Below are 14,307 nucleotides of genomic sequence, written 5' to 3' on the forward strand. Positions count from 1 at the left end.
GACCACCTACGAATGGCCACCCATGAAGATTATGAATGGGTCCAATACATAAAGGTAAGATGGTACAGAAACCAGAGAGAAGCCAGTCGGGGGGAAAAAAAACATTCTTGAAATTCATAATGTGCAACAATTATAGACAACAAAAGGGGGGAGACTTGGTAGATTAAGAATCCAATATGCAAATCACAGCTTTACAATAAAAAGGTACAAACCATAGTATAACTTTAGAAAATAACATTACAGAATAGCCTGATAAGCTTAGGAAGCATTCTCATCAAACTAACCTCATCTGCCTACAAGCAAAACATACGGGTATAAAATTGAGATGCTAAACAATATTTGGGTGATCATGAGGGAGGAAAAATATATTTACGAATTGGGGCCCGATTATAACTCTACAAGGAAAAACCAAGGTAATGTTAAAGGGAAAGTTTTTCATGAGATTGTCATGTGGCACCTCTTAAATGTTGGTTAACCATCTTACATTTCTTACCAGATGTTAGATATATGTGCCGGTGGATAAAATAGGAGAGAAATGCTTAAGTAGAAATGCATATCTATATTGTCTCATGGGGAGGAAAGTTGTGTGCAAAGTGGCAAAAGAACAAGAAAAGGTACGACTGCCTATTCATATAGATGGTCACACGTAAAGAATGTCAATGTCATCAAGTTCGCCTGGGGCAAATCAAATCAAGCAACTTGCCTACTAGTAAAAAAAAATGAATATTCCCTCAAGTCAACTTTGACTTGGTGTGTTCGAAAAGATACTCGTATAAAGCATTTATCTCTCTCTTTAAAGATAAATGAAGATAGACAAGATAATAAAACATACAACTTTTAGGGAACTGTGTAACCGCAATTCAAACTTAATGTCCAAAATATTGGTTGACTGGGATATGGCTGCATTGTGTGTGGCAAATGCTTCTTGGGTTTTGTAAGGACTGAGTCTAACACCTTACCCAGTTTAAACAATTTGATTTTCAAATTCTTAATATATCGAAAGGCAAAAAACTAAAGGAGTAATAGTTAAAGAAGAAATATTTCAGACATTTTCCATGCATGAGATAGCGATTTCATACTTTCCTTCACATATTTGATTTCAAGTACTTCAAAATAATTCACACCAGATGATCTGTGAAAACTGTATAGAATATAACACCAACATGATGTGTTCACGACGTCGACGTGTCCCTGTACCCATACAGACAACCTAACAAACAACACAAAAGGTCATACGCTTGGACAATTACCAGCAAGTCAACAACTGATGCTCGTACCTGAGCCCATGTCACATGTGCTGGTAACCACGCATACTGTACCTCAACAAAGTAATAACATCCCCCTAACAAAGAGATTACTCTGAGCCCATTCAGAACTTCGTTGTTGAGAGTCTTGAGACTACTGCAAACTTATATTTCAAGATACAACATTTACACTTCTGTCCATACCCCCGTACGGCCAACTAACCAGTAACCAGCAATGGTTCATGATCCAGAGACAGGATAATTCAAAAGTGTATAATATCAACCATAACTTGTCCATTATATTGTCAACCTCTGATCCAACAACCCATTTATCTAGTTATGTATAAATGATAATACAAGGATTTCAACAACTTCTAGTAATGGTAGTACCACCTTGGGCCTCAGTTCCCTGCGGAGTGGGATATTTTCCAAAACATAACATGTGGCCACGTTTGGGGATGGACTTTTTCAGAAACCAGCCAAAATGAAAGGCTAGGATGGCATTCTAAATCTAACTTATTCAGATACAGGACCATTCTATTTCCAAAAGCCAGCAAGAACATCCAAGCAGCACCCACCCTACAAAGAATTTGCAACTTAGAATGATAACGAAGCATACGAATAATAAAGCATACCGCATCAGACATATCGCAGTGAAGCTTGGTGACAGAGTCCCCACGGCCCAGCTCCTGAGCAACTCCGTAGGCAATGTACGTCTTTGGTCCCAAGTCTGGCTTCAAAGAATTCTTGGGTAATTTGGTGGAAAGATTTAGAAAGCCATCGCGAGGATGTGAATAGTGTTTAAATGGCAAGCAACTGATGAACTCAGCATTATGTCGAGGCAAGCGTTCCTCAAATAAGTTTGACGGGGGCCAATCTTTCAACTTAAGAATCTGAGGCCACCCTTCATTATCAGATAAACCCCCTAGGTAGCCTTGAAAAAATTTATGGACATTAACCTCAACCTGGATATTAAACCAAAGTCAACAAAAATTTACACACAAGTTATAAAATACAAACAATAATTCATGAAAAAGGAAAGTCAAACAATCAAAAGAATACTGGTGATTTGTAACATGCAACCACATTAGCTATTTGCACGTTCACCATTTAACTCCATTATTTGTGTTATCACCTCTATCACAGTTATTTTATTCAATTTTGCACAATTAGTGTTTTGTGTCAATTATCACACTCTGTAACCTCCATTTCCTAATCAGTAACGCCACAAATACTCATACATGTCTTTCACCACGCAACCGCATAACCCAGGTGGCACAAGAAACTCCATATTTAATGTTCCCATAAAAACTAGAAGCGTGGCACACACATAAGAGCGTGCATGCATGTACATGACTACGTGTGTCCACAAGCCAATGAACTGCTTCTGTAAAGCATTTTTTTGCTCCGCAAAATCTACCCAGTAACCAAGTTTTCCTACTTTCAGATTACCGGAAACCTTCTTTCACCGTTTAATTACTCCATTAAAACTATAATTAATGGGTCACTCCCCCTTATTTATTGTTTTGTATATCTATACAGAAACTTGCATCTATCTATATGCAATGAAGTAACACAATCTCTATGTAATGATTCAGGTGATCCAAAAGCTGCCATGGTTTTAAGGGAAAAAATAATATGGCTTGGGACCCATTGGAGCAACTTTGCTAAATTTTGAAAAAATAGAACTGTACCAACCTAATAAATATATTTGGCTTGAAAAATAAAGAGCTCAAACCCATGGAGATGCTCTTACTAAATCCTACGAATAAAATCAAATAGACAATAAAATCCCATCGCTAATCAGTTATATTTAGCATCTAGTTTGCAAGCAGTACCAATGTAGAAAAAGAAAACTTACCTCGCACCAATCCAAACAATTAAGGGCAGTCACCTCTAAAAGAGGTTCATGTTTGACATTTTTTATCTGACGGAACGCGCGCCACATAACCATCGGATCCCAGCTCAAACCAGAAGTAGTTTCAAGCACGTCTCCGACAATCACAGGCTCACCTTTACGCCAATGCCACTGGAAATGTTTCAAATCCTCACACTGGATATCTCTGGCAGCTGGACAGAACAAATAGTTGTCAGCAGAATCTTCTCGAGAAGATGCTTTCCTTAAATTGTTATTACATACATCAATTTCACCCGCCTCATTGGAACAGGGGCACACTAGTGAAGAGCTTTCAGGCTCGTCAGTAAGGTCATTGGCTATCTCTTCTACCTTCATCAACAACTCAGCAACCCAATCTTCTCGATACATACACTTCAATTCCAAGTTTCCACAACCACAACCTCCCATCTTTACTGGAGGACAAGGAATGCTACCATTTTCGTTTGCTTTCCACTCAAACATTAACTTAACATCATCCACGCTGCTCGGCCCAACAGGTATATCTGAAGTTTCTGTTTTCCTTAAAGACGGCAAATGGCTACCCTCAATGTCCTCGCCACTCTTCTGGCTACCCTCAAGGTGCTCACCACTCTTCTGGCTACCATCAAGGTGCTCACCACTCTTCTGGCTACCCTCAAGGTCTTCGTCTTCACCACCCTTCCGCCTACCACCCTTCCGCCGACCACCCTTCTGCCTACCACTCTTCCGCCTAACACTCTTATCTTCATTGTCTTCAGGGCTCCAACCATGCAAGTAAGGCAGTCCATGGTCAATGTAATTCATGACAACTTCCTCCTCACCTCCTCGTAGGTTGCCATCACGGAACTCCCGACAACAAATAAGACAGAGGTCATAATTACAGTGTGAACAGCTTCTGTGAAAGTCAACGATAGAAGTTTGGCAATTGTTGCTGCAAAAAACATTGCAATTACCTCAAGTTAGTTACAAATTAATGAAAAAAGCTCGAGCATAACAAATTTAGTTCCTGACAACCTACCAGTAAGCACGCTCATCTTCAGGGCAGTCAGCATATTGTACCTTAGTGTCTGACAATGATAAATCTGATCACGCAAACAATAAATATCAAGCTGATAAAGAATATATCAGGATTTTGTTCAGACGTTGAAACTATGCCCATTACTCAATAAACCAATTCTTCTTTCAAAACTTCATTAATTATTACGAGGACAAAACAAAATATCAGAATTACATGGATGATTACTTAACTTCATGAACATTTCCCTCCATCTCAAGATCCCTTCAATTCTCTCCAAGAAAAATGTCTTTTATAGCTTTTGCCAAACAAAAGAAAAGGTGACAGTTACATCCAACAAACACCAACGCAGAAACATTCTTACAATAAAGAGCGTAGGCAAATCTAATATATGTAAAAGATGTAGCTTCCTTGTCAGTTCGTTGCATCTCAACAAACCGTAAAATATATCAAAATTGATTACTCATTTGAAGTCCCATCTCCCAATAGAATCCTAAAGCCATCTAAACATGAGAAACAAAATCCAAGTTCTACAAAACATACATATCATTCAACACCACAAAATTGTCTCAAATGATGCACACAGGTCAAGTAAAACTAAGATGCTATAAAAAAAATCTTACATCCCACTCAAGCGGGATGCCCACCCCACCGTATCTCAGAGTTGAAGGAGATACCTTGAATCTTAGCCTCAATTTCCTTCTCCCTCAGTTGTTCCCTGTGGAAATCTTTGAGAAATGGAAGTAGTGCCCGTAAAATGTATCTGGAGTGCTGAATTTTTTCTTCAGCATCAAGCACCAGATCAGCCTTCTTCAGGAACTACACCGCAAAAGAGAAAAAGATGTGAAGTTTCATTTACAGATATCTGAAAGAGACACCAATAAAGCACACATGAGTACACTGAAGACAGACTTTGACTGGCACTTCCAAACGCAAGCATGACTTGCAATTGCACTTGTATTGACAAACAGGACAGGCATTGGCAAAATCCTCCTCAGTCATCTTCGGATACCTACATACAGTTAACAAATCAATGATAACCCAATCACAATTCCCGTAACAGAAAAAAGAAGAAAATCTGCATGAAATAGAATACTTGACAAGAGCTTTACTTTCAAATACAAGTTATAATTGCTAACTAAAGAAGAAATGGCAATGCCAGTTTTGCACCGCAGAAATCCATGTTTGCTAAGATCATCGCCAGCACATATATCAAAATTAAGTACCAAATTTGCTCTTCGATACTTTTGCATTGTGAACAGTAACATATTAAAATATGTGGTTTGACTCTTAAAAGTTTGGATTTCCGAATAAATAAGCAATGCAGTGTACATTAAAAAGTGGTAAAGACCAAATAAAACTATTAACACTTGAACGCCGCATCTCCCATTTCAAATTTCACGAATGAGAGCATCTCCGGCTTGTCTCTGACTTGCAAAATATAATGTCAAATTCAAAAACATGCGCATTGAATTTCTACTCGTAACTCATCCCATCTCCAAACACAAATCTCAATCGTCGGCATCTGGCTCCCCATTTCAATTTACCCAAGAAATTTTTTCACATTCCATCAAAAACTATTTTATAAATCTCCCTTCTAAAATTCAAAAATATATATTCAACCTTTGTTGATCGTAGTTACACTTTGTTTCATTTAAAAGGTATGGTGGACATAACTTTAACAATACTAACAAATTATCATTGCACAACATATAATTTAAAAGTCATACACTACATTAGAGCAGGCAAAATAAATGTAGTGAAAAATATGGAGGGCAATTCTCAACCGTATTCACTATTTTTGGTTGAGTCTCCATTTAGGAGCTTGGAGCAACTAAAGAATATATTTTGGAGTGTTGGAGAGTGGTTGGAAAGGCTATAAGAGAGAAAATTAATGCAAGAGTTGGGTATTTGAGACATTTTTGGGGGTTGTACCTCATACTTTCTAAGAGCAAGTCCACCAAGTGTCATTTACGGTGCCAAAGTTATAATTTTTGGCAAAGTTGGCCAACTTACTCGCACCTCGACTAATCCCTGGAGTCCAATCTTAGTGTCCGCTAGCGGGGAGTCTGATTAAAGCCAGGGCAAGGACCCAAATGTCCTGGCCCAATAAGAGTTGACAGCACCTAGGAGGTTTCGAAAACGAGACCTTAGGAGGGAGAAACCCCTAGCTCTTATTTTGGCACCAATGAGTGAACTCGATTTAAGTTGAAATATTTGAAGTATCTTCTATGGAAATGCTACAAGTAACCTCAAACGAAATTCAAGGAATAAGAGAAACCACAGAAAAATAACAGAGTGAATTATGATTAATGACAAATAGGAACAAACACTAAAATAAGCAGTAACAAAATCACATATTACCATGTATTCATGCAGGGAACACAATATCTCTTTGTCTTGCAACCGTGGCACCGAACAACCCGTCCTTTGTCATTCCTCTGGCACTGATGACACATATTTGACTCTATCAAAACCCCCTAAAACGAATCCAAAAAGATCAGAAAATTAGTCAGCAAACCAGAACTAACCAACGATTCAGTTACCCAAAAAGGACTATAGCAAAGAAAGCAAAACATTCTGTACTTGTTCATCAGTCGTCCCACCAGCCCTGACTCGATTGGTATCCTTCTTTTCTTCCATTGAAGCTTTTAAAACCCTGCGACCATACCGATTCGTCGTGCCACTCCCCGTTGCAGGATCAGAGTTCCCATCCTCTTCCTCATCTCTTGCTTCTCTTTTTGCCTCTATCAAACCCCCCTTAATGAATTAAAACAATGTCAGAAGGTCAGAACTAACCATCCAGTTATTACTTAAACAAGCAATGCTAGGTGACCATCTTTGGTGACCACATTTTGATTTGATAAACATGTCACCATTTAGTAGAAAGTAGTCCACGCCATGACAAACAGTCATAAAAACTAATTACCAAAACAAAATCAAACAAAAAAACAGTCATAATATCCAACCACAAGTAACCATTTAGTTACCCAACAGAGTCATATATCATGTTTTGATAATCATGAGATGTGTCATCATACAATTAATAAAATGTGCCAAATCCATGACAACTGGAGCACCTTTTATCAATACTTCAACGACACATCGCATGATATAAAAAACGCAGTCCCCAAATGTGTTTACCAACTTATGAGTGTACCCAGGGAATGCACTGTGTGTGTGTGTGGGGGGGGGGGGGAGCCACAGTGAATGCGAGTGTGTCAGTGTATGAGGGTGTGGGACCCACAGTGAATGTGCAACGTGTGCACGTGTAAATGTGAGCCCCACAGGCCCACACACAATGCGGGTGCAGTCTATGTGGGACTCATGTACGTGCTTGCGGACTTTGTTATTGGTGCCGTATATATCTAAAAAGGACAATATCACAACTACAAACAAAAAAAAAAAAAAATCTGTACATGTTCATCCGTCTTCCCAACACCATCCTCTTCCTCCTCACCGACCCTCACTTTCTTTCTTGAAACCCTATCCCCACCGTTCGACTTCTTTCTCCCCCTCTTTTTCTTCTTCCCACTCCCCTCATCGTCACCACCATCCCGGGCTTCCTCGTCGCCACCCGCTCTCTTCTTCGGTCTCCCCCTCCTTCCCTTCTTCCCACCCCCCTCATCCTCATCGTCCTCTTCATCAGCACCATATCCTGATACATTAACCGTAACCCTAGCCCTACTAGACCTCCTTACCCCCGTATTGCCGTTCTCCCCACGGTCTTTCCCTCTCATCGACGGCGTGTCACTATTCACCTTCTTCAGCCCTTCTTCATCATCATCCACTGATTGATCATCCCCTTTGTCACTCTCATCCGAACCGCCGTCTCCTCTCTCCTCCATCTTTACATCGGCGTCTCCGCCAACTCCTCGGTCTTCCTCTCCCGTCGACGGCGGGTCGCTATTCTCCTCCTCCTTCACGCCTTCTCCGTTGTTAACCACCGGTTCACCACCCACTTTGTCTCTCTCATCCAAACCGCCGGCTTCTTCTCTCCCCTCTACTTTTACATCAGCGCTTCCATCCATTGGAAGAACCAAATTTGGGAAACAGAAGTTAGGGTTTTCTCGAGCAATAGAATCGAAAGTTAGGGTTTTTGCAAGCGATAAATATTTTGGGGGAGAAAAGTCTGGTTCTTTGGGTTTTATATATAAACTGGAGTGAAGACACGAGCGAAGTGGCCTGATCTAACGTGCGCCGTGGTGCGCACGTATGTGTTCTGGAAGGGTACTTGGACAACTGGCGCCGTTGGATGGGGGAAGGGGTTTGCCTTGGGATGGGGAAATTGGGCGGGAGGGGAGTGGTGAGCCGAAAGGGTTTTTTAATTTTTAAAATTTTTTGATGGGATTTTCAATATTTAATTCGAAACCATTGTTTTGGTTTTGGTGATGAATATAGTACTACTACAGAAAGGATTTCAAATTTGCATCAGAACCGCCAAAAGGGATGTGTTTTTTCTTTTAATTAAAAAAAAAACATTTTGGTGTTGAATTAGGGATGTTTTCGGTAGTGAAAAATTTGTAGGAGTAATTGAGAATTTGTTAACTGTTTCCGATAATAAATAAGTTATTGAGAAATGTAAAGTTATTTCCGGTAGTGAATAAATTATTGAGAAAGGTCAAGTTATTTCTAGTAGTGAATTAGTTGTTGACAGGTTTGTGAGTAACGTTACTATAGCCGAAAAATATGGTAAAATGCTAAAACCTTTTTATTAGTGGAAACGATATGGTAAAATGCGTTAAGTTTTTAATGTATTTTGTTAGTGAAAATACCCCCTCGTACTTATATTTGAAAGGATTTCAAAATGGGAGCCGATAATGCCACGAAGCATTTTTTTACTGCCACGACCATTAAATGCTGTCCTTGACAAATGGACTTCCTTGTTCTTTGCTCTCAAAAGTAGTCAGAGCCTTAATTTAATATTCCCAAATTGCCCTTTTATTGATTTTCTTTCCTACATGGAGTAATTGTTACGTATCCCCTTTCAACAGGCTTTTGCCATTCCTATTCTACGTTTTGTTTCTTTCTCTTCGATTTGACATCTCCATGGCTAGGGTTTTAGGAGTACAAAATTGACAGGAGCCCTTATCATATTCAAGGTATGCAGTACTTTCTACTGGAGTACTCTCTTTTTCTTTTCTTTTTTTGTGTACAGAAACCTATTTATTTCTTTTATTAGTGGCCCATTCATATTCTATACTGAACTTGGGATGGCGTGGTACATTCTCCGGTAGCTTGCCCCAGGGGCGGCAGAATACAAAGGGAATAGGGTACCAATTTTTTGGGTCTGTACTAAACTTGTCCATTATGAGACTTTTTTCCCTTTCTTATGCATATTTATGGCTTTATTGTTGTGAAAAAAATGTTTAAGTAAACCTTATTTTTTGTGCGTCTTTATGCATGTACTTCAATTTTCTTTGTCATCATAAGATACCATAATCTTTTTTTAAAACATTTTTCTTATGTAGGTCGATTTTGTGAATAATCATGGATATTGACGAACGTATTGAAAGTCTTGGTGGAAATTCCTGTGATCAAATTGATCAACAAGGAATCAATTTGGTTGGACAGTTTGGTTGGAAATTTCAGTCTCGTGATGAACTACTTGATACTCTTCGAGAGTTTTTCTCAATGCAAGGATATGCAATATCTATCAAAAATTCCAAAATGGATAAATATTTGACCATTGGGTGTGATAGGGGTGGTTGTTATCGAAATAAATGGAAGGTTCCCATAGAGCATCGACAAAGAAAAACTGCAACTTGTCTCATAAATTGTCCTTTTGAAATTCGTTGTAAGAGACGAGAGGATGGATTTTGGAAGGTTGAAGAAAAAAATAGCTCACACAATCACGAACCCTCAAGTGACATGTCTGGACATCCCTCTTGCCGTCATTTGTCACAAGAAGAGATTACAACCATTGAAGATCTGACTAAATCGGGAGTGCCACCGCGCCAAATTCTTTCTTCACTGAGACAAAGGAATCCAAAGCTTCAAGCAATATCAAGAACAATCTACAACACGAAGGTGAAACTTCGAAAGGAACACTTAGCAGGGCGAAGTGTGATCCAGGCATTGTTTGAAGAGTTTTGTCAAGGTGATTTTATTTTTGATGTTGCATACGACCAAAATGGGCATTTGACGCATCTTTTTTTTGCACACCCTTCTTCAATCACAATGACCAAAAGCTATTCAAATGTTTTTGTGATGGATTGCACTTACAAGACAAATAAGTACAAGATGCCACTACTTGACATAATTGGAGTTTCAAGTTTTAATAGTTCATTCTATTCTTGTTTCGCCTTTTTGGCAAAGAAGGGAGAAGGAGACTATATTTGGGCTTTGCAAAATTTCAGCAAGATATTGGGTCCTACATACCATCCTTCTGTGATTGTGTCGGATAGGGAATTGGCCTTGATGAATGCAATACAAGTGGTTTTTCCATCAACTGTACATCTCTTGTGTGTGTGGCACATTGAAAAAAATATTTTGGCAAATTGCAAGTCTTACTTTGAAACTCAAGACAACTGGACCACATTTTTGACTACTTGGAACCAAGTGATAAGCTCTCAAGATGAACAAGCATTCAACGAAGCTTGGAAATTATTTGAGCTATTGTACAGGGAGAAGGAAAAAGTGTTGTGTTACATTAGAAAGACATGGCTTCCATTCAAGGAGCGGTTTGTGCATGCATGGACTGAAAATTGTTCTCATTTTGGAAATCGTGTTTCTTCAAGAGCAGAAGGTGCACATGCAAAATTGAAACAATATTTGCAAGTTTCAACCGGTGATCTCCATCAAGTAAAGATCAAGATATGCCTTGCAATTGACAATGAGTTTAATGAGATAAAGGCGCAACTGTCAAGTGAAAGGATTTGAATACCCCACAAATGCGATATCTATTTTTTTTAAGGAACTTATCACTAATGTGTCGTCATTTGCTTTGGGTGAACTACTTAAACAATATGAAATGGTCAAGTATGGGACAATGCGTTCAACATGTACAGGACATTTCATGGCAAGTATGGGTCTTCCTTGTGCGCATAAGATGATTGGTTGGAAAGGTAAGGTAATACCCCTTGATGAAATACACACACAGTGGAGGATTGATAAAAGATATTTGGTTGTTCCTGATGTTAGAGAAACTAATGCGGGGGAATTCAAGAGGCTGGATCATGTTTTAGAAGATAAATATCAAGAGTGGCCTCAAAGTCAAAAGGAATGTGTTCAGCAACAAATTTCTCAACTTATAAATCCATCTGTTCCATTGCTTCTTGAGCCAAATATTCTACCTCATAAAGGGCGTCCATCGGGGTCCAAGAAAGATACTACCTCTACAAGGCGGAACGCTTCACAATTTGAGATTGTGGAGGCAACAAGAAAGTGTAGCATTTGTAAATGTGTTGGTCATAATAGTCGAACATGCAAGGGAAAAAGTGAGGCAAATATCATGAATTCTGATCATATAGTTACTCTTGAAGACAACGAGAGTAATGTGGATGTGCTCGGCAGAAATTCACTTCCTACTTCCCTCGACTACTTTTTGTTGGATTGATGACTTGAGGTTAAGTTTTTTTTTTTTTTTGTACACTTTTTTGTTGTACTATTTCTTTAAAATCAGTCAACTAAATTGAATTTTATTATTGCAGGTAATGAATTTTGTGGTTTGAAGACAAACGAAGTGCTCAATTGAAGAATGTGTCTTTGAAATGGGCTTCCATTATTTCCAGGAGAGAGATATTTTTGTTTTGTTGAGCTTAAAAGCACTGGAATTTGGTATTTCATTGGGGAATGTTTTTTTTTTTTTTGAGGATTGTGCTTAGGATTATATTTTCAAGAGAGATGATATTTTCTGTTTTTCTTGAGCTTAAAAGTACTAGTAGTTGATACTTTGTTGGGTAATGTTTTTTGAGGTTTGATTTCAGAATTTTAGTCTGAATTTGGAATGAATGATTACACTAGTTGTTTCTGGTGAAAAAAAATAGCCTTCCTATTGTGAGATGTTTTTCATGAAATTTTTCCTATTGTGATATGTTTGTTCTCTTTTAATTGAACAGAAAAGTTAAAATTGAGACTCCTTTGATCTTGTGTTTGTTTATTAGGGGTGGGGGCAATACCAATCAAAGAAAAAAAAAGTGGGAAACAATAGAAAAGAAAAAAATTGAAACACGGAAAAGGCCGAGTTTTTATGTAAGGTTGGATTTGCTTAGCTGTCATTGTCAAAAGACTTTGGGGTCTTCACTTTTGACGTTTTGTATAGCTAGAAGAATGGCATGCATTTTTAGAATTAGGAAAGGGCAATTTGGGAATGTTAAATTAAGGCTCTGACTACTTTTGAGAGCAAAGGACAAGGAAGTCCATTTGTCAAGGACAGCATTTAATGGTCGTGGCAGTAAAAAAATGCTTCGTGGCATTATCGGCTCCCTTTCAAAATGCAACAAAAAATGCGGGAAGTAGAGTTGCAAATGAGCCGAGACGAGCTTTGTCGAGCTCAGCTCGTTTACTAGACGAGTCAAAAATTTGAGCTCGATATTGGCTCGAGCCTTAAGGAGCCGAGCTTAGTCATTTACTAACCAAGCCTCTTTAATCAAGCCAAGCCTCCCTTAACAAGCCAAGGATTAATGAGTCGAGCCAATCTAAGCTCGCGAGCTACTCGGTTCATATGCAGCCTTAGTTGGAATAATTTTTTTTCCGAGTTTTAATCCGAAAACCAATTTTGTGTTTGGCTGCTAATGACACCAAGTTAAGACTTAGGCCGACGTAAAAGGTGATAGCAGGTTGGATTAGATATGGCTTAGATTTTTATCCGAACAAATGAACGGCTAAGATTTATAGGGGCTCGGATTAAATCATTTTTGTCCTGACCCCTCTCGCTCTCTTTCTCTCTCCCCCTTTTTGTCCTAAACGATTTTACGAGTTTCAAAATTTAGGAGACCTGCTATCAGTACCGACCACAATCCCACCGAAAATGGTATCGACAGCCTCGCCGGGCAGTCTCTAACCACCGGACGGCCGATCCGAGCCGTCCAAAAATTTTATAAAAAAAAAAAACGAGGGGTTTGCGCGGGAATCAACGGCATCCGATGTGTGTAGATGCTCGATCCAAAACATCCTATTTTTTCGTGCATACTACACATATCGGATGCTGTTGAATCTCGCACTAACCCCCTCATATTTTTTTTTAGAATTTTTGGACAGCTCGAATCGGCCGTCCGGTGGCCGAAGATGATCCGGCGAGGCCCTCGGTACCATTTTGGTGGGATTGTGGTCGGTACTAACAGGTTTTCTGAAAATTTAGTATTACTAAAAAAACAAAAAAGATTAATTGCCTTGGCACATTGATTTCCTTTATTTGGTTTGGTGTTAGGTTTCTTTCCTTTTGTGTTGATCTAACATCTTAAATACAATAAAATTTGCATAAAACGCAAAGTTAAGTTTGCATATTCGCATTTTAGACTTCATGTTTCATTATTTGTCACCTTTTGTCACCTGGCCCATCAACGTGACCTTGAACTATTTTTTATTTTTATTTTTCCTCATGTATCAAAACAGAACTTATAGAATCTATCTTTCTACATGAAAGGAGTAATGAAAAAATATCTAGTGATAGTCGGCCTATATAACTTGAAGATAATTTTATAATTTTGTATATCTGTCCGGCTAACAAGTGCCCCCGGGCACATGTTAAGGTACGTTAAGTATAGAATATTCTTCAACAATAAGATTTCATTACTATTAAATATTAATAAAAGTTTGTAAAAAGAAAGTCAACAAGGACATGAATGAGAATAGAATCCACAAAATTCCCCCCCCCCCATCCTTTTACCTAAAAACAAAAACCTATGTTTGGTAATACGAGGAATCGTTCCTTCATCTTCTACTTTTTTCCCTCCCAAATCTGTACAAATAAATGAAGTAGAAAAAAGATGTATTTTAAAATAAAAAATGCTACTTGCACAACCGTTGTGTTGATTGTGTGCGTAATTCTGACCGTCCAGATGTATTTGGATGGTCTAGATTTTAAACAAACTCTTCCAAGAAAAAGTCTGACTTTTATGGAAAAGAGTTTGAGTGAATCCTGGCCATTTATTACAGCACTGGACGGTTAGAGATTGGTTGTGTATTGTGTTTTACACAACCGTTATGTGTGTAGCACTTTTGTTTTAAAA

At 38.6% G+C, this 14,307-nt stretch overlaps 2 protein-coding genes across 7 annotated transcripts in view; both read right to left on the bottom strand.

Annotated features, from left to right (window-relative positions):
* Positions 1-8,281, bottom strand: part of LOC131327262 (lysine-specific demethylase JMJ25-like) — a 31,310-nt gene extending 23,029 nt beyond the window's left edge. For 4 of the 6 annotated variants that reach the window (XR_009200252.1, XR_009200251.1, XM_058360325.1 and 1 more), the window contains exons 1-8: positions 7,555-8,281; positions 6,722-6,895; positions 6,500-6,615; positions 5,048-5,147; positions 4,813-4,954; positions 4,139-4,202; positions 3,106-4,051; positions 1,880-2,209 (exon numbers count right to left, since the gene is read on the bottom strand). Coding sequence is in view for 4 of the 6 variants with exons in the window: in XM_058360325.1 (XP_058216308.1) it covers positions 1,880-2,209; positions 3,106-4,051; positions 4,139-4,202; positions 4,813-4,954; positions 5,048-5,147; positions 6,500-6,615; positions 6,722-6,895; positions 7,555-8,166 (2,484 nt within the window). In the remaining 2 variants the exon portion in view is untranslated. The remainder of the gene's footprint in view (positions 1-1,879; positions 2,210-3,105; positions 4,052-4,138; positions 4,203-4,812; positions 4,955-5,047; positions 5,148-6,499; positions 6,616-6,721; positions 6,896-7,554) is intronic. The other 2 variants (XM_058360323.1, XM_058360326.1) reach the window with 2 other exon arrangements.
* The window catches only part of LOC131327263 (lysine-specific demethylase JMJ25-like), a 74,045-nt gene that overhangs the window by 14,625 nt on the left and 45,113 nt on the right, over positions 1-14,307 (bottom strand). The gene's annotated exons all lie outside the window — the stretch shown is intronic.

This window comes from Rhododendron vialii, chromosome 5a, assembly GCF_030253575.1.
Source record: "Rhododendron vialii isolate Sample 1 chromosome 5a, ASM3025357v1".
NCBI classification, from domain to species: domain Eukaryota; kingdom Viridiplantae; phylum Streptophyta; class Magnoliopsida; order Ericales; family Ericaceae; genus Rhododendron; species Rhododendron vialii.